Below are 20,371 nucleotides of genomic sequence, written 5' to 3' on the forward strand. Positions count from 1 at the left end.
ATATAATTTATAATATTTATAAATATATATATTTATATATATAATAATTGAAGAAACAAGATGTGTTATCAGGGAGCAAAATTAATTCTAAATTAAATGCAAGATAAGCCTTGTTATCAAATTTGTCCAAATAATCCTCATTTGCAAGCTTTTATATTAATATCTCTGAATATTTTTCTATTAGCAGTATTTTAGAGTATCTTCAAATTTGTATTTGTGAATACAAATTTAATATATAGATAATATTTTAATAGAAAATACATTTTTTTTAATTTAAAGAAAAATTATTATTTACAATATATGATTTAAACGAAGAAATTTGATTTAATCAATGCATGCAATCATTAAAATAATTGATAATTAGATTTCTTGAAAATTTTTAATAATTATAAGTACGCTATTTTGTAGAAAATTGCAATTGCGTGGCATATTATCCGCTAAAGGTGATTTTGTGCCTCGTGTTCTTTAACACAAAGCACATCGGTCGCATATATAATCGCGCAGAGTGCATGCAAGATAATGGAGAAAGGGAAGCAGAAATTACAAAATAGTCATCGATTCTTATCACGAAGTGCTCGATTATTCCGTGTGCGCGCTTTTTAGCGAGGCGATTGTCTTTTTACAGCGTATGATATTCTCCGGTGAAAGAAGGCAATCTCGTAACGATCCACTTGCTTAGATAGAGATAGAAGATTTTATCATAGAAAAATTCCTTTAAATATCATGTTTTAAAATTTATAAGTAGAAAAATCCTCATTTCCCTGCGAACATTCTCCTTTTCCTTCCATACTATTATTTTTCTTATGGTAAAAAAATTTGAGATATAAATGGAATCATTAGATTCCTACTGGCATTTTTCTGCGATATTCAATTATATATATATTATAAACAATCATATATCTCTACTTCAACATGGTATTTTCAACAATATTTTATGCCACGACTAACATTTATAAAATGTAAGGTCTTTTCCTCCGCTTTTTACAGACACCTGCAGGACAAATTATCCTTCATCGATCGTACAAGAACGGCGATATGGGGTTGGAGTTATGGTGGATACGCGACCGGCATGACACTCGCCATGGATTTAAAGGGTGTCTTCAAGTGCGGCATGTCAGTCGCGCCCGTTACAGATTGGGCCCTTTATGGTATGTAATGGAGTAATTAAAATCGAACTAATGACATTACACACGATGGCGATTTATTTCACAGTATAATGTTTAATTTAAAATTGTTTCACGGAAAAAAAAAATTGGGTTTACTTTGTGAGGATAAATATAACCCTTTTGTTATATTTATTAAAACTTACTTACGTTTTCACGTAATGCAGTCGGTTTTAACGAGGGCCGATAAAGAAAGAAGGAATTTTTAATAAACAACTAAAACAAAAGCTGTGCCGTGTCGTAAAGTTACTCTTCTCCTCATAAAGCAATCCCGGTTTACGATAACGTAAAAGCCGGAAAACTTTTCTATCAACAAGTGGTTGGATTTTCGTAACGTTAAGGCTAGTCGAAAAGAGCTTGAGTCTAAATTTAGAGTTGAACACTAGTTATATATTTAAACAAAATCAATCGATATAAAACCTATAAAACCTCCCGTCTTAGACAGAGCAAAGTAATTTTGAGATTTATCGATTCGTTCTAGATATATGTATATATCACGTTTCAAATATTTAAAATCTTTATAAAGAAATAGAGATAGAAAAATTAACCAAAGAATTAATTAAAATTGCAACGTATGTTATCTTACTGTGATATCGTTGTCATGAAAAAAAATTCTTCCAGAGCATTATACGCTTGACAGTTTTTATTATAAAGGAATGCTGTCAAGAAACATTAAGTTTTTTTAGTCCTCGGATTTGTCTAAGAATTTTTTACGCGGTGACATTTTAACGAAGAAAAGTATGCTCCGTGGAAAAGACGTGCTGCTGCAGCTTTAATGTTACTTTTTTAACTACTTTAAATTCGTGTCAGCATTACCTTCCCTCATTAGAGTACGCGAGAAAAATACACGTGATTTACAGGATGATGTTAAAAAGACTTATGCGGCGTCAGTTGTGCAATTTCTGCATAAAATATCTCGCGCCATATAACAGCGTAGTATGTATATATATGTGTGTGTGTGTGTGTGTGTGTGTGTGTGTGAATATGCGATTCTTTTTTTTATGCCTTTCTTTTTCCAGGAATATTTGTGCTCTGTTTTTATTGATACAATTATAATGGTTTAATTTACAGATTCGATTTATACCGAGCGGTTTATGGGTTTACCAATCGTTGCTGATAATCTACAGGGTTACGAGCAAGCCCAGTTACTCAACAAAGTCGAAAATATTAAAAATAAGATGTACTATTTAATTCATGGAACTCTAGACGACAACGTGCACTACCAACAATCGCTTATGCTTGCGAAAGTATTGGAACAGAAAGATATCCTTTTCAGACAACAGGTACAAGTCTATTCGATTCTCAATAGATTAGTAATATAATATAGTATATAATAGATAAATATCGAGATGACCTAATATTTTACAAATATAATCCGATCTATAGAAATGATAAATAAATGTAAAATTTTGCTTTGCAGACTTATACAGACGAGGACCACGGTATCGCCCAGTCGCGAGCACATCTGTACCACTCGCTAGAAAACTTTCTCGACGAATGCTTTCAGACATCGTCATGATCAGAGCACGGAATAGTGATGACAATCTAGACGCTGTACACACCACCTGCCTCACACTTACCAATTGTAAATAATCTATCATGTGTACAGAGTTTATGTACGATATGTAATATGAGCGTTTTTAGAAAATGTACATAGCGGTGAAATTGCCGAGGGAGAGTGGGAAAATGAGAGAAAGAGAAAGAGCGAAAAAAATGCGACAAGAGGGAGAGATAGAATAATTAGAAACCAGAATCAAGAAAACTACGCAGGGCAGGTCTGTGAAAAACATGTTTGATACGTTTTTTAAGATACCCGGTCAAACGGTGCATCGAAGGCCTAATAACGGCACGGGCTCCGTCGCCTAGCTATTCACACCCCACAAGGTATTAGATCGTATCATTGCAGTTCGTACTTATATTCGCAGCTTGTTTTATCTCAGCGTTCTTCGAATGTCGTATTAACACGTTTCCCAATTATTGTTTCTCGGACGGTCAAATAAATCCATTATTGACGCGACAGTTCAACTCTAGGTTCAAATTATAAGTTCACAGTTTCGCGATTCGATTCTGGCAGAATCTCATTTGATAATATCTGCCAATATTATTTAATTTTATCGATTTGATAAAAGATTTTGTATCTTGAAAAAAATTTCGCATTTTTTACAATTAGTTTTTTTTTAATACATTTGATCATTTGGAGTATCGCGTTCCTTATTTGAATTCGTTCAATTCTTTTACCATAACCGTGGTCTCTTTGATACGATATTATTGTTAAATTATCATATTAGAATATTCACATATATGAGTTCAGTTACTACATTTTGAGACAAGACTTTTTTAACATTTTTGAAAAATCTGGTTTTATAAAACCAGATTTGATATCACATTTGAAATGAAATAGAAAAAGAATATTATTTCCAACGATCGATATAGTTTCATGTAATATTATAAAAATTATAAAATATAAAAAAAAGTATCTTCTATATTGAAACGTTTCGAAAAATAATACAATAAAATGAGTTTTGTATGATGTTTTTAATGTGTTTTAATATTTAAGGGAATATCACATATAATAAAAAATAAGATATTCCACAAAATATATGGATATGCGGTATTCTTTTTATTTTTCACAAGCTGATGATATATAAATTATTTTTTCTTTTATACAAATAATTTATACCTCGATATATTTCTGATGATAAAAATAAAAAAACTGAAGTACATTATCGTGTACTGCGTACATTGTCCGACAATAATATTACCGACGATATTCTGAAACAATTATTACGGCCTATTCAACATGACATGTAAACTATTCATATTCATATTCGAAAAGCATACGTCAAATATTTACAATGCAACACTTAAATCTTCGATAATAAATTTATAATCGATATTTAAACGCGCTATAAGCAATTTTAATTTTTGCAAAACTGAATTAAATTTTCTGAACTCATATATGTTATCTTAAGGCTCTGGAATACTCAGCAAAAAGTTAAGTAAAGTTCTCATAAAAGAGAATAAATTAATATCGTTTATTATATACGATATTAATGATTGCTAATGTTATATAATTACACCGTTGTGCTAATCGAAAGATAAAATAAGAATATTGTAAAAGCACAAATTTGCCAATTGAACTCTACAACATTCGCCGACAATGTAACCAATTAATGTATAATATAAACAACAAACTTTTGCATAAAAAATGGAATTGCGCCACTTAATTTTTAAAATGTATTTAGAGAGGACTGTTTTTAAAGCGTTATATATTTTCAAGGCACTGTTTTACGATCAACTATTGTGACATTATTAATATATAACGTAATTTTGAAGAAAGTGTGACAACACAAAACGCGGTATCGTAACTGATGAAAATTATATGCAAAATAGTAACCAAGTTATGCTTTCAGAATCGAAAATATACGTAAATGTAACGTTTTGTAACAATCTATAGTTAGATAACTATAGATATTATTTTTAGTATCTCGATAAATTGTTGCACGGTTTAAGAAAGAGCTATTTCATTATAAAAATATGTACAAAGACATTTCCAAAAGAAAAGAGAACGTATAATAAAGATATATAATATTATATGTACAGATTATTAAAACATATATGTTTTTTATAAGACATATGTATTACATGCTGTCGAATATTGGGAAGCGTGAGCATCACGTTTGATAACAGCGTTGTAAAAATATTAATTCTAATATTACTTTAATACATAGATTAATAGGAATACGCGCTTTCAACGCGAGATACGTAGAAATAATATAAAATCCTATCTTTTTAGATCTTTTGGAATCTATCTTACCATGGCAAAAATTCTGTTGTCAAGATTATGGATATCAAATGCTGCTAATATCAAATATATATTGAACATTGATAAAATCAACACATAATTAAGTAACTTGAAATTAATTTAAAATATTTCGCGGTTCTCTCTCTTCGCTTTCATTCTCCATATTTAAAAGTATCATAATAAAATCAAGGTAAAATCGATTCAAACTTTCTTCAAAGATAGGCAGATTTCAAGAGAGAGCAAGCTGTTTAAAAATTTTTGATGTGTTTTAAAATTTGTTTGGAGGAACAAGAATTTTTCACGCGTTCCATATATGTGTCGAATTAAATATTTTAGTTATAGATATAAATTTTATTTTCCTATATTTTAATGTTTGTGCTGTGGGTATACCAGAGTATTAAGAAAGTGCAATTACATCACTTTATATATCATATTTGTGTATTTCTATAGTTTATATAAGAACTAAATACTAACTTTAGGCAGCAATTAGTTTACCGAGACATCTCTTTTCCTTAAAATGATATATCATATCTATTTCTTATTATTATTAGATTATGGGCAAATATTAGTGCCAATGTGTAAATGCACACATAAGTAAGAAACTATCGACAAATTCTCTGACTATTAAAGTTTTTTAATACAAGGACCACTGTAACGATTTCAAGAGTGGATCAAGATGAATTTATTAAAATAATTGTTAACTTTTATCCTGACACACGTGTTGTACATAGAGAATTACTTAATTAAACACTTAAATAAGATAACAAAGCATTGTTAGAAAGAAGATATTGTAATAATGACCCAGTAGAGTTATAAAATTATGACGGATGTATTCTCTTTCACCACTATTTGTTGAGTGTATTATAAATAAAGCTCTATGTTTTATTAAGAGACAAAGTGTTTATATCTTGAAAACTATCCTGTTATAGGCATTTGTATGCACAGATTGTAAAAAGTTTAATAATAAAACTTCACTAGTGAATTAATATCACACATTCTAATGAAAATGTACAGAATATAAAATATCATATAAAAAAATACACTAAAATTATCATCAAGGATTTTCTATTCCCTAAATATAATATCATGTATAGAGTAAAAAATTATAAAAAAAGAAATAAAAGAAACAAAATCATATATTTGTTATAATAACTTTATGCAAAATAACATATGTAATAGAAAATTTTACCTTAAGAATTCTCTGTTTCTTTGTATCTGCAAATATAAAATGAATTATTTATTAATAAATTATTATGAAAGCAATACAAAAACTTGATATATTCTTAATCCTTTTGCGGAATACGTTGAATGCTGAAAAAACTTTGGCAATTTCAGCTTTCTATCTGACCGCAAGGGATTAAACAAATATAAACAAATATAAATAGACTGTCAACAATAAAATTGTTTTGCACAGAAACATACTTGCATTTAGTACATGTGTAAAATATAGTTTGTCCTTCATCAGCAGATCTCAATTGTAATGTAGCATATGACATTTTGTCGTTTTTACACTGAGGACATGGTCGTTCTACAATTGGTCCATCCGCATCATCATCACTATCATCTGCTTCTTTGGCGAATGTATAAGTGTCTTTAGAATTGAAATGAATCGTATGTGTCATTTCCAGATCCCCGAAGGCTGAAAAAGATGAAATCAGATACTGACTCTCCAAATAAATGTATATAAATTCTTGTGATTATAATTGATTATAATATAATAATTTTCTTTATTACTCTTAATCTCGAATATGAAAAATCTCGTATTAACATACTTGAATGGCATTTCAATGAAACTCTAAGTTATATCTTTCTTAACTAATGAGTATTTGAGTACTTTGTTTGGAGCATACTTTTCGAATCCCAGTTCCTTTTGCATGTGTAACAAGTAACAGTAGCTTTTCTTTCGGCAAGTAATGGTAAAATTGAGCCACAATCCGGACAGAATCCAGGTACAGTAATAAAACAACTGTCGCTGTTACTTGCCATTATTCAATGTGTATTTACTATTTACTGGCGCGTTTGATTATCATAAATAATATAACCTATTGAAGACACGTTTCCGAATATGTAATTCAGTGATGCCAAACGAAAACATAGACATAAGAAATAACTAGATTGTGTAACTAGGACAGTGTTACCTAAAGTTACTAAGCTAGGGAAAATTTCAATCCTCGAAAATGGAAAATGTTCATATATAATATAAAAAGCAAAAAATTAAAAGTGGAAACTCTCGATACTTATCGATTATTAATCACAGGTATCAGAATTTATTAAACACTGATTTTTTTTTATTGCATTATTATAATTTATTTCATATATATAAACATTTGATACAGTTTTAAAATTTTATTTGTAGAACTTATTTTTTTAGCAATGGTGTTAATAATAGCTAGATTTATATATCCTATCGGATATAATATATCAGAGAAAAATGGATGGAGTGATCAAGATTCAAAATTCGGTTTGGCATGATACTGTGTCGATACTTCGATACGTTTAGAAATGTGAAATAAAATTGCTTGCAGAGAAGAATGGAATATAATTCCCATCATTTCCTTTTCGATATGATCATCGGTAGCCAAGCGCTCACGCATTACCGCGCATTCACCGTCCTAGTGATTTTCATAATAAACACATGCGCGTTTCGCCTCTTCGCTTTCGGTAACCGGAGAGTATCCACCGTACGCGCGCGGGAAAAGAGCGTTAAGATCATAAAGATACATCAAAATTGTTGGAAGAAATTTAATATTAATTTATCTATATTTTACGTAACTTCAAAAAGAGATATTAAACAAAAAAGGGTTCAATAATATTTTTAAATATCCACGAAACTGCTTTATCACGGAAACGTCAAACTTCTTCCGTATCTCCGGGATATCTCGAAGGAAGTGAGCTTTTTCCCAGCAAAATTATTCGATTCCAAAGTGCAGACTTATTCACCATGCAACACGCTCAGTAAGATCGAGCTCTTTAATCGAGTTTCTCTTCCGCGCGGCAATTGCCAGAAAATAAGGTACATATTTTTTATCTATACGAATAGCTGCTTGAAAATCTGTACTGACTATGATCTTAATTATATATATGTTCGTTATCATATAATATATATAAGATACCTTACTTCAAATATACAATGAATATACATTTATGCTTAGATCGTCAAAATATCCTCGCGATCGCAATTCAACATATATATGTATAGAGAAGACTGTCGCGCGATGAATATCTCGAGAGATATTATATTTTATTATCCTTTCTTAGAGTTACACATTTACACGTTAACGTGCCAGAGAAAACTTACAGTGATAATTGATAAGATTGTCGGTTAAATTAACTTTACAGCGAGAATATTATCACAATTTAAGCATATCGTTACTAATTCGCTTTTTTAATGAATGGACTAGACTCGATTACTTATAATAATAATAGTAGCTTCTTAACGTTTATAAGGATATTGCAGAGAAACGAGGGTATCTTTCGCAAGCTATAACAATAAGTCAGAAATATAGATATACAAGATTTCGGTTTGAAACAGTCTACTCTATCAGCATGTCCTTATTCTTATAATAATTTTCTTATCTTTATTTATTTATTTTTTTTCATTATATATATCTCTGCAATTTGCTTCTTTTACAAAATTCTGGAAACATTTGTAAAATCATATTTTGAAAATTGTAACTTCTCAAAGATATCGAGAAGACATTAATAAGATAAATTAATAAGACAATCAGAAACTTTTTTTTATAAATTTTTCCGCTTGACAACTTTTCATGCACATTTTTATAATTAATAAGCTATTTGCAAAATAATAAGGACATGTTTAATAGTAGCAAGTTTCAATATCATCTTGAGCCGTATTTAATTACAAAGTCAATCAAAGTAGTGTGGGATATTTAGATAATCGAAGATCAGGATGCAAAAGATTATGTTTCACAAATATTGCAAAAGAACCGGCGAGATATTTTAAAATCTTGCTTTATCTCGATTATAGAAATAATATAGCTTCTATACTCTTTTATATTTTCAATATATATATTTTTACATTCGCTACTTATTTTTATTCAGGCATTCATAAATCTGTATTAATTGATAAATAAAATCATATACAGCTTGCTCGCATAAAAAAAACGCTTGCTTAATTTTTGCATCCGATACTTCGATTATGCTAAAATATAGACAAATATCTCGTAAGTATGTGAACATATAAAAAGTACTACGCGTTATTAAGAATGAATCGTGTAGGAAACGGAATTCGCTTATTATCCTTAACGAGGGCGTTATTTTTGTACAACGCACCTGATATACATCTTACATATTATAGTTAATAAATAATGTGATGATTTTTTTCGAAAAGTATGGAAGAGAATATCTAAATATATGTCGCTCTCTTTAACGTTTTATTTTTACCACTTTGATATGCAATTGCAATGGATATGCAACGGTATGCTTTTTTAAAAGCGCGTGGAAACAATAGCTCTTTCAACTTTTTATCTTAAAATAGCTTTCTTTTCTTGTGCTCATATAATATTCTTCTTCGCGCAAATTTTCTCTGTTTTCATCGATGTGGTTTAATGAGAATTCTCGGAGATTTTCTTGACTTTGCAAGTGAGAATGCACTTAAAATTATTGGAAGGCCCATCTAGCATTGCTAAACACGAATTACACGTATACATATAAATAATATGTATAAATTAATTAAGTACAAAAATTACAAACTTATTAACAAAATATTGGCAAGACTGGGTTTTAGCCGAATTAACAGGCTACAAACATTGCGTCATTTTCGATTTTATATAATGAGATTCTTGGTGCTCGAAAGAGAACCTGAATAACTTAAAAACCACAAAGATTTGTTTCGTTCCCGTTACAATAGTTGATTAATCAAAGCGTGAATAAATTATGCTCACAAAATTATCATCTGCCAAAAACCATTAAATTTGACTCATAGAAGTAGTTTAATCGCAATTTATTAACGTGTTTCAAAAATTTATTTATATTTTCAATGTGATATTTATCGCTATAAATGTAAACGTACGCGATTCCTTAATATTCCAGTATAATAAAAAGAAATGCTATAAAATACTGTCAGAAAAAATTTATAACGATTTTTTTTTTAAATTTTATAATGCCAATTGTGCAAAATTGGTTTGCCGTAGACAAATTTTTATCTTTACATTGTAGCAAGATTATTCGATGAATGTAAACAGGAACTTTGCTTTTTTTAATCTTTGCTTTAATTATCGCAAATTATTCTTCAAAATAAATATGTAGGAAGCCAAGAATCGTGGCGCGCGCAGGAATAATGAATTCATTTAAAACATTCGCGGTGTGATACTAGAGTCTCAATTTTTATAAAAAACTGTCGTGTAAACTGGAAAGTAGTTTTATTGTAAAAGGAAGAGAACTTACTTTACATTTATGTCTTTATCCCGGCAACAGGAATTTCACTTCGATGCATGTAACTGAGAGAGAGATCGCTGATACGTATATATATGTGGAATGTTAATAGTGTATATCTTTTCGTTTAAACCGGACTATCGCTTGCTAATAACAATTTGCTCGAAATGTTTTTAAGACCATCGCTTCTTACATTGTATGCATTCTTAAAACATATGTACTCGTCGAGAATCGACTTCTCATTAATCGGAATATACTTCCAACTTTTATTTAAAAGGATTCGCTCTTGTGTATTTCTATATTTATATAATTCGTATCACACGATATGTCGCTCGCATCTTTCACAATTACTCGACGAGTTTTCTTCATATCGTCATTCTATGTCAATAAATATTACACTCAAGTATGCCTTCTCTCTGAAGAACATCGTTTTAAATTACCTAACACATATCACAGAATTCATATATCCACTTTTAGAAAAAAAAAAATTATACAAACGCAATAGCACGGGATACAAAAGTGCGCATTAGTACGGGTAGAATTATACAAATATGTAGACGCATTATTAATACAAACTAAAGCCGCATATGTTGCGCTTGTCCTAGTCCGATCAAAATGACGAATTTTGTGCTCCCAAATATAAAAATAACGCTTGACGATTTTTGGTTCAAAGGAATGTCGTTCATTAATCTTATTTTCAGTGTCCGGGCAGTGACCACTATCTTACACTACATTTTCTGCAGTCCATTGCAGAACAGAAATAAAAGACATGTGTATTTATTTATTATAACTGGATAAAAATAAAATATTTTTTACTAATTAAAGAACATGAAAATGAAATTCGATTCGCGAAACGGCATTTGTCATAAAACTTGCTCTTATTCTTTTTAGAGCGTGTAAGCTTTACTTTTGTACTTCTGACTTTTCTTATTACAATACAATGAAGATTATTTTTATATGACAGAATAATATATAATATATAAATTAAAAAATTTATATATATAATTATATATATATTTATATATATATAAGTATTAATTATAATTAATACTTATATATATATAAATATATATATAATTATATATATATTTATATATATATAAGTATTAATTATAATTAATACTTATATATATATAAATATATATATAATTATATATATATTTATATATATATAAGTATTAATTATAATTAATACTTATATATATATAAATATATATATAATTATATATATATTTATATATATATAAGTATTAATTATAATTAATACTTATATATATATAAATATATATATAATTATATATATATTTATATATATATAAGTATTAATTATAATTAATACTTATATATATATAAATATATATATAATTATATATATATTTATATATATATAAGTATTAATTATAATTAATACTTATATATATATAAATATATATATAATTATATATATATTTATATATATATAAGTATTAATTATAATTAATACTTATATATATATAAATATATATATAATTATATATATATTTATATATATATAAGTATTAATTATAATTAATACTTATATATATATAAATATATATATAATTATATATATATTTATATATATATAAGTATTAATTATAATTAATACTTATATATATATAAATATATATATAATTATATATATATTTATATATATATAAGTATTAATTATAATTAATACTTATATATATATAAATATATATATAATTATATATATATTTATATATATATAAGTATTAATTATAATTAATACTTATATATATATAAATATATATATAATTATATATATATTTATATATATATAAGTATTAATTATAATTAATACTTATATATATATAAATATATATATAATTATATATATATTTATATATATATAAGTATTAATTATAATTAATACTTATATATATATAAATATATATATAATTATATATATATTTATATATATATAAGTATTAATTATAATTAATACTTATATATATATAAATATATATATAATTATATATATATTTATATATATATAAGTATTAATTATAATTAATACTTATATATATATAAATATATATATAATTATATATATATTTATATATATATAAGTATTAATTATAATTAATACTTATATATATATAAATATATATATAATTATATATATATTTATATATATATAAGTATTAATTATAATTAATACTTATATATATATAAATATATATATAATTATATATATATTTATATATATATAAGTATTAATTATAATTAATACTTATATATATATAAATATATATATAATTATATATATATTTATATATATATAAGTATTAATTATAATTAATACTTATATATATATAAATATATATATAATTATATATATATTTATATATATATAAGTATTAATTATAATTAATACTTATATATATATAAATATATATATAATTATATATATATTTATATATATATAAGTATTAATTATAATTAATACTTATATATATATAAATATATATATAATTATATATATATTTATATATATATAAGTATTAATTATAATTAATACTTATATATATATAAATATATATATAATTATATATATATTTATATATATATAAGTATTAATTATAATTAATACTTATATATATATAAATATATATATAATTATATATATATTTATATATATATAAGTATTAATTATAATTAATACTTATATATATATAAATATATATATAATTATATATATATTTATATATATATAAGTATTAATTATAATTAATACTTATATATATATAAATATATATATAATTATATATATATTTATATATATATAAGTATTAATTATAATTAATACTTATATATATATAAATATATATATAATTATATATATATTTATATATATATAAGTATTAATTATAATTAATACTTATATATATATAAATATATATATAATTATATATATATTTATATATATATAAGTATTAATTATAATTAATACTTATATATATATAAATATATATATAATTATATATATATTTATATATATATAAGTATTAATTATAATTAATACTTATATATATATAAATATATATATAATTATATATATATTTATATATATATAAGTATTAATTATAATTAATACTTATATATATATAAATATATATATAATTATATATATATTTATATATATATAAGTATTAATTATAATTAATACTTATATATATATAAATATATATATAATTATATATATATTTATATATATATAAGTATTAATTATAATTAATACTTATATATATATAAATATATATATAATTATATATATATTTATATATATATAAGTATTAATTATAATTAATACTTATATATATATAAATATATATATAATTATATATATATTTATATATATATAAGTATTAATTATAATTAATACTTATATATATATAAATATATATATAATTATATATATATTTATATATATATAAGTATTAATTATAATTAATACTTATATATATATAAATATATATATAATTATATATATATTTATATATATATAAGTATTAATTATAATTAATACTTATATATATATAAATATATATATAATTATATATATATTTATATATATATAAGTATTAATTATAATTAATACTTATATATATATAAATATATATATAATTATATATATATTTATATATATATAAGTATTAATTATAATTAATACTTATATATATATAAATATATATATAATTATATATATATTTATATATATATAAGTATTAATTATAATTAATACTTATATATATATAAATATATATATAATTATATATATATTTATATATATATAAGTATTAATTATAATTAATACTTATATATATATAAATATATATATAATTATATATATATTTATATATATATAAGTATTAATTATAATTAATACTTATATATATATAAATATATATATAATTATATATATATTTATATATATATAAGTATTAATTATAATTAATACTTATATATATATAAATATATATATAATTATATATATATTTATATATATATAAGTATTAATTATAATTAATACTTATATATATATAAATATATATATAATTATATATATATTTATATATATATAAGTATTAATTATAATTAATACTTATATATATATAAATATATATATAATTATATATATATTTATATATATATAAGTATTAATTATAATTAATACTTATATATATATAAATATATATATAATTATATATATATTTATATATATATAAGTATTAATTATAATTAATACTTATATATATATAAATATATATATAATTATATATATATTTATATATATATAAGTATTAATTATAATTAATACTTATATATATATAAATATATATATAATTATATATATATTTATATATATATAAGTATTAATTATAATTAATACTTATATATATATAAATATATATATAATTATATATATATTTATATATATATAAGTATTAATTATAATTAATACTTATATATATATAAATATATATATAATTATATATATATTTATATATATATAAGTATTAATTATAATTAATACTTATATATATATAAATATATATATAATTATATATATATTTATATATATATAAGTATTAATTATAATTAATACTTATATATATATAAATATATATATAATTATATATATATTTATATATATATAAGTATTAATTATAATTAATACTTATATATATATAAATATATATATAATTATATATATATTTATATATATATAAGTATTAATTATAATTAATACTTATATATATATAAATATATATATAATTATATATATATTTATATATATATAAGTATTAATTATAATTAATACTTATATATATATAAATATATATATAATTATATATATATTTATATATATATAAGTATTAATTATAATTAATACTTATATATATATAAATATATATATAATTATATATATATTTATATATATATAAGTATTAATTATAATTAATACTTATATATATATAAATATATATATAATTATATATATATTTATATATATATAAGTATTAATTATAATTAATACTTATATATATATAAATATATATATTCTCATATATTAAGAGGAAAAGCTACGAATTAAGATAAACTGGATATTTATTTTCGATAGCTAATCTTCGAAAAAAATACAAAAGTTGCTTTGTGAAATTTATCGGTTTCTCTATCTTTATCCATTCTGCAATGAAGTGCTATTGCTACTCGTCGAGCAACCGCTACATTCTATAATTGCGAATAAATGAAATTGTAAGACACTTGCCTTGTGTGATCGCTGCCTCTTACGTACACAAGATCAAGATCAGTGTACATGCAGACTCAAACTATGAATCCTGAAGAATATCCACTTAACGTATCGGTATCGGATAAATCAATGCAATGAAAGTTATGTAATAGTAGACTGGTTATTACTTTTGTAGTGAGTATGTTACAGTACTAATAGAATATTCTTAGTAAGAATACTCTTAATTCTCGTAATCGACATTACCTGTATGATACAGTGACGCGTTTTGGAATCCGCTTCGGTGAAGATATCTTTTCAGAGATACCTGCAGAAATACAAACAGAAAACAATGCATGCATGCATTATTTTTCTGAATCGTATATATAAAAATAAAAGTTTTATATCTGTTTAAAAGCAGATTAAAGTAAAAAGTATATATCGTTATTTTTACGTAAATTTATTTTTAATTAATAAGTTAATTAATTATTCTATTTTGATGAAAATTTAATTGGAACTTCTTGTTCTTTATATATTTTTATTTATACATTATTTATTATTATTTTATTAATCCTTTACTTCCATCTAATTAAAATTAAAATTATTATATTACAATTGAGTGTTTTACTGAGAGCATGAGCTATCCGACAGTAAAGCCTTCTAGAAAAAGTTGATTTTTACATAATTCGAAAGCAGTGTAATCAAACTCATCATTTTCCCTATATTTGCGGAACTCGTTCTCTCATTGAATCACTCAATTCGCTTCGGTGATGCTGCGTATCTATTTAGCATCGGTTGAACAGGCGTGAACGTACCTTCATCACTGATATAAAGCGACGCCGAGGTTACAAAGGGACTATTGGTTGAGCAGGGTGTTAGTCACCTCAGAGATGGACAACAGAGGACTCCCGGCGTCCGGTTTGGAATCTGTGGAACAGGCGGGCCCATTCCCGCTGCCGCCGCTGATGATCCCACGTGGTGGTGGTGCGGAGGGTGGTATAAGACGTTGTTGCTGTTGTTGGAGTTGTTGTCCGCCGCGGTGCCCATGCCCATGCCTGTTCCCACCCCCGTCCCCGTTCCCGCAACTGACGGTGGCGTGCTGCAACCAAATGGACGGTCTCGCCGTTATCTTACAGGTACTAAATACACGCTTCTTTTATTTCAGACATAGAGCCACTAGAATAACTAAAAATCTACATTTAATATTACTAAGGAAGAAGAGAACTTTCTTAGTAATATATCCTTGACTCGTTTAGATAAATTTAAAATATTAGGTGATTGTAAAGCTCAATTTAATGTAAAAAGATCAAGTAGTAGTAGCTTATATATAAAATAATATGTGCAAAAATGCCATCAAATTAAATCAAAATGTGATTTCATAATTATATAAAAATCATATTATTTTCTTATAATTATTTCTTAAATAACATTTGCGTACTTGGCCTAATTCTTGATTTTGATGATGTTATCAAATAATTTTAGAGTTATGCTTATATTGATGGAATCATTTGATAAATTTTAATGATTCATATAATAGTAGCAATGAAATTTCTAAATAATTATTAAAATTATATATAAAATGATGCGGAAACAAATTTTTGATTAGTCATCTCCCATTCACGCTAAACTTAAGGTGACCAATTTTTCTAAAAGCATTCAAAATTTTATTTTATTTGCTGAAATTTTATTATTTTTTCCATACTTTTCATATTTAAAATGCAAATACGGTTAACATTGCAAAGAAATGGTTTTAATGTTAACAAAATTAAGGATTTTATATTTATATATATATAATATATAATATCCGAGACTCTCTCAGAAAAAATATAATTCTAAAAAATAAAAATATAAAATTCAAAAATTGAAGTTTTGCTTTAAGCGGACAAAGTAAAATTTGTTCCCTGCAAATCAATATAACACTAAAATCAATTATAAGCAGGATACATTATCCTTTTTCAAAAACTTGGTCACCTTACCCTAAACGCGCCGATGGAAAATTATAATAAAATCTGTGAGGCAGCAGTGACACTCACTGGGGCGTGTGCCTTGGTGGTGCGGGGTGGTGATGGTGGTAGGGATAGTACTGGTAGTGATGGTGTTGCACTCCTTGCCATACCTCGGAGCCCGCTTCTCCGTGCCCGCCATGACCTGGATGAGAATGCGTGTAACCAATGGTGCTGGCGGCTGCCGCGGCGGCAACTGCAGCCGCTTGATACTGAGACGTGGTCACCGGGTACTGTTGATGTTGTTGCGGCTGATGATGATGTTGCTGCTGTTGTTGTTGCTGCTGAGATTGTTGCGTTTTATTATTTCTTGGCGGGCTCGACGCGGTCACTTGTTGATCCGTAGGTGAGGTTTGCCGCCATTTGCAATCTCCATTCATGGAATTCATCTCCGCCAACGATTTGAGCGGATCGCCAGTGGCGTTGGTCGAGTGCGTGGAAGAATGAGTCGAGTGTGGCGTCGGCGGACTGTAGCTGCCGTTGTTTCTGGGTGGTGTGCGCGATGGCGGCGCACCCCACATCAGCACAGTCTGCCGTGGCGCCTCGTTGCCGTACACCTCGGGCTTCACGTCCTCTATCTTCGGTGTCAGCATACCGTTGGCCGCGCCAGTCACCGGTGAGCTACCGGCGGAATTGCTGGATGATGCGCCACCTTCCAATGAATGCCTGCTTCCGGCGCGCACAACATTCATGTCAGTCGTCGCTGGATGCATCGTAGATGCGCTCGCCACCGGACTGGCAGCGTACGGCGAACCGCTGACGCTACCGGGGTGTCTCGTTTCCACGTAGCTATATTTGGGCGATTCGTTACTGCCCAGTTGCTGGCAGTAGAGCTTCTCTTCTGTCTTGCTAGTTAGCTGATGAGTCTCGTATGTGGGCAACGATACGTCAATGAAACCATTGTACGTAGTGCCGGTGTGATACTCTGGATAATATGAGCTCAACGGCCTATATTGGAATAGATTCTCTGTTGCAGCCGTGAGATACCTATGTGAGAAAATAGTAATATAAATTTCTTTACCATTTTGTCTACATTATATTCGCTATTTTATGTCGCGGTTGATTTAGCAAATTAAATGCTTTATAATAAACTATCTAAATTAATTAAATTTTTCATAGTGGTTCGTCAAATTCTATAAATGTGTATCAGAATCAGTTCAAATCAACTTACCTGTTATCTAATGCAGTCGCTGGATAGAGAGTTTGATGATAGTTGCCCGTGTGGCCGATGTAAGTCGTCAAGGAAGGATCGGTACTAGCCGCCACTGCTGTGGGCGCGTACGGCGTCGGGTACATAGTGTTTAAATTGTAGGCCGCCGCAACTGCGGCTGCTGCGCTGGTGTCCGGCGCAAGATAATCCACGGACGCGACTGTGGGAGTTACCGGTGGCGAGACCGACGACTGAGCAGAGAGTTTGCTACGTTTGCTTCGGCATGTCGAAAGAAAGTCTCGCAGATGCGTCTTGTATCGTCTGTTCCCTCTCTGTGGTGCCGGCTGCGCCGGTAGCGTCGGCGTCATGACTGATCCTGTCAAACTGTCACTATCCGAGAAATAGCTATTGGTCAATCCGGCATCCAGATAGCTCACTTTGAAGTCCATCGTACGTTTGCCGAGCAAGTCTCGACCTTCTTCTTCCCTGAAATATAAAAAAATGTTAATTGCATAAATGCCTTTTATAGCTCCTTCGTCAACGCTAACGCTGAAACTTACATGAGAGGTCGATGAGTACTGAGTACAAAATCTGGTTTCGAGTTTTTGTAGACCAATCTAGAGCTAGTCTGTAGCCATTGCCATCCGCCATCCTTCGTTTGAAATCTGTAGGCTATCATACCCGATGCACCAGTTTTTAATACTGAAAAAACAAACATTAGATTAAAATCCTCTCAATATTCATTAATTATTTATTCCGTAAGATAATACAATAATGTGCTTTAGCCAAATCAAGCCAATCTTTGCAGGAGTAAAAATGAAGTATTAATACTATCAAGTTTATATAAAATAATTAGCAAGCTTGTATAATACTAACTTGCTTTCACATATTTTAATCGACAATAACAATGTCTTTAAAAAACTAATCTCTACTTTGTATTATGGAAAATATCATTTTTGCTGTGCACACAGACAGTTCCTATGATGTTTTAAAAACATAACTTACATTCCTGATGCGCACTAGCGACGTAGGCCAAGTCGTCGTAATGGACTAGATCGTAGCCACCGAGATTCGTTAGTTCCGCATCAGAATAACCTAACAGCATCTTTCCTCTCTGATCCATCGTCACGAGTGCGAGATCCAATTTGTGCTTGCTTTTGAACATCACTTCCTTCTGCGGCACTTCTAAGAGCGAAGGAGGCCCGAACGGTGTGCACAGGGCGAACAGGGCCAACGGCGGCTCTTCCGTCTTCCGGTTCTGGCCATGAAGTACTTTAACTCGGCCCCTGATGTCGAGACGCTGCAATAAACGATTCAGAAATTAAAATAGAAGTTATTTAAATAAAAAATAAATAATTTAGAGAATTAATAATCAAACATCATACAAGTTAATAAATATCGCACGTAAAATTGTGATTGATACAAAATGCAGCAAATATTAATCGGTTTATATTATAAATTTATTAATAATTATAGTTAATATTATAAATATGAATTTTAATTCTTTGATTTATATAACAATATTTCTCGCGCGTGATTCTTTTTAGAAATATATAAAATATTACACACTTCGCATATTACATC

General features: G+C 26.5%; 3 protein-coding genes across 20 annotated transcripts in view; 1 reads left to right on the forward strand and 2 right to left on the reverse strand.

The window, feature by feature from the left end:
• The window catches only part of LOC115235805 (venom dipeptidyl peptidase 4), a 386,957-nt gene extending 381,098 nt beyond the window's left edge, over positions 1–5,859 (forward strand). For all 13 annotated transcript variants that reach the window (XM_029807805.1, XM_029807808.1, XM_029807806.1 and 10 more), the window contains 3 exons: positions 988–1,148; positions 2,235–2,446; positions 2,584–5,859. In XM_029807805.1, the coding sequence (XP_029663665.1) occupies positions 988–1,148; positions 2,235–2,446; positions 2,584–2,682 (472 nt within the window). In that variant the 3' untranslated portion in view covers positions 2,683–5,859. The remainder of the gene's footprint in view (positions 1–987; positions 1,149–2,234; positions 2,447–2,583) is intronic.
• Positions 1–7,049, reverse strand: part of LOC115235807 (DNA-directed RNA polymerase I subunit RPA12) — a 24,395-nt gene extending 17,346 nt beyond the window's left edge. The window contains exons 1-4 of one of the 6 annotated variants that reach the window (XM_029807819.1): positions 6,819–7,049; positions 6,395–6,607; positions 6,158–6,183; positions 3,763–3,935 (exon numbers count right to left, since the gene is read on the reverse strand). In XM_029807819.1, coding sequence (XP_029663679.1) covers positions 3,825–3,935; positions 6,158–6,183; positions 6,395–6,607; positions 6,819–6,954 — 486 coding nt within the window. In that variant the 5' untranslated portion in view covers positions 6,955–7,049 and the 3' untranslated portion in view covers positions 3,763–3,824. Of the gene's footprint in view, positions 1–3,762; positions 3,936–5,303; positions 6,184–6,390; positions 6,608–6,818 lie in introns of those variants that run through there. The other 5 variants (XM_029807823.1, XM_029807824.1, XM_029807820.1 and 2 more) reach the window with 5 other exon arrangements.
• Positions 7,050–15,459: 8,410 nt separating this feature from the next.
• On the reverse strand, positions 15,460–20,108 carry LOC115235797 (circadian locomoter output cycles protein kaput-like; the record flags this gene model as incomplete). Its single annotated transcript, XM_029807792.1, has 6 exons — positions 15,460–15,962; positions 16,450–16,740; positions 17,668–18,624; positions 18,809–19,273; positions 19,348–19,489; positions 19,793–20,108. Coding segments are annotated over 5 exons (2,130 nt in total), but the record flags the coding sequence as incomplete, so codon positions are not given.
• Positions 20,109–20,371: the final 263 nt, after the last annotated feature.

The sequence above is a fragment of the Formica exsecta genome, unplaced genomic scaffold (genome assembly GCF_003651465.1).
Source record: "Formica exsecta isolate Colony F162 unplaced genomic scaffold, ASM365146v1 scaffold235, whole genome shotgun sequence".
NCBI lineage: Eukaryota > Metazoa > Arthropoda > Insecta > Hymenoptera > Formicidae > Formica > Formica exsecta.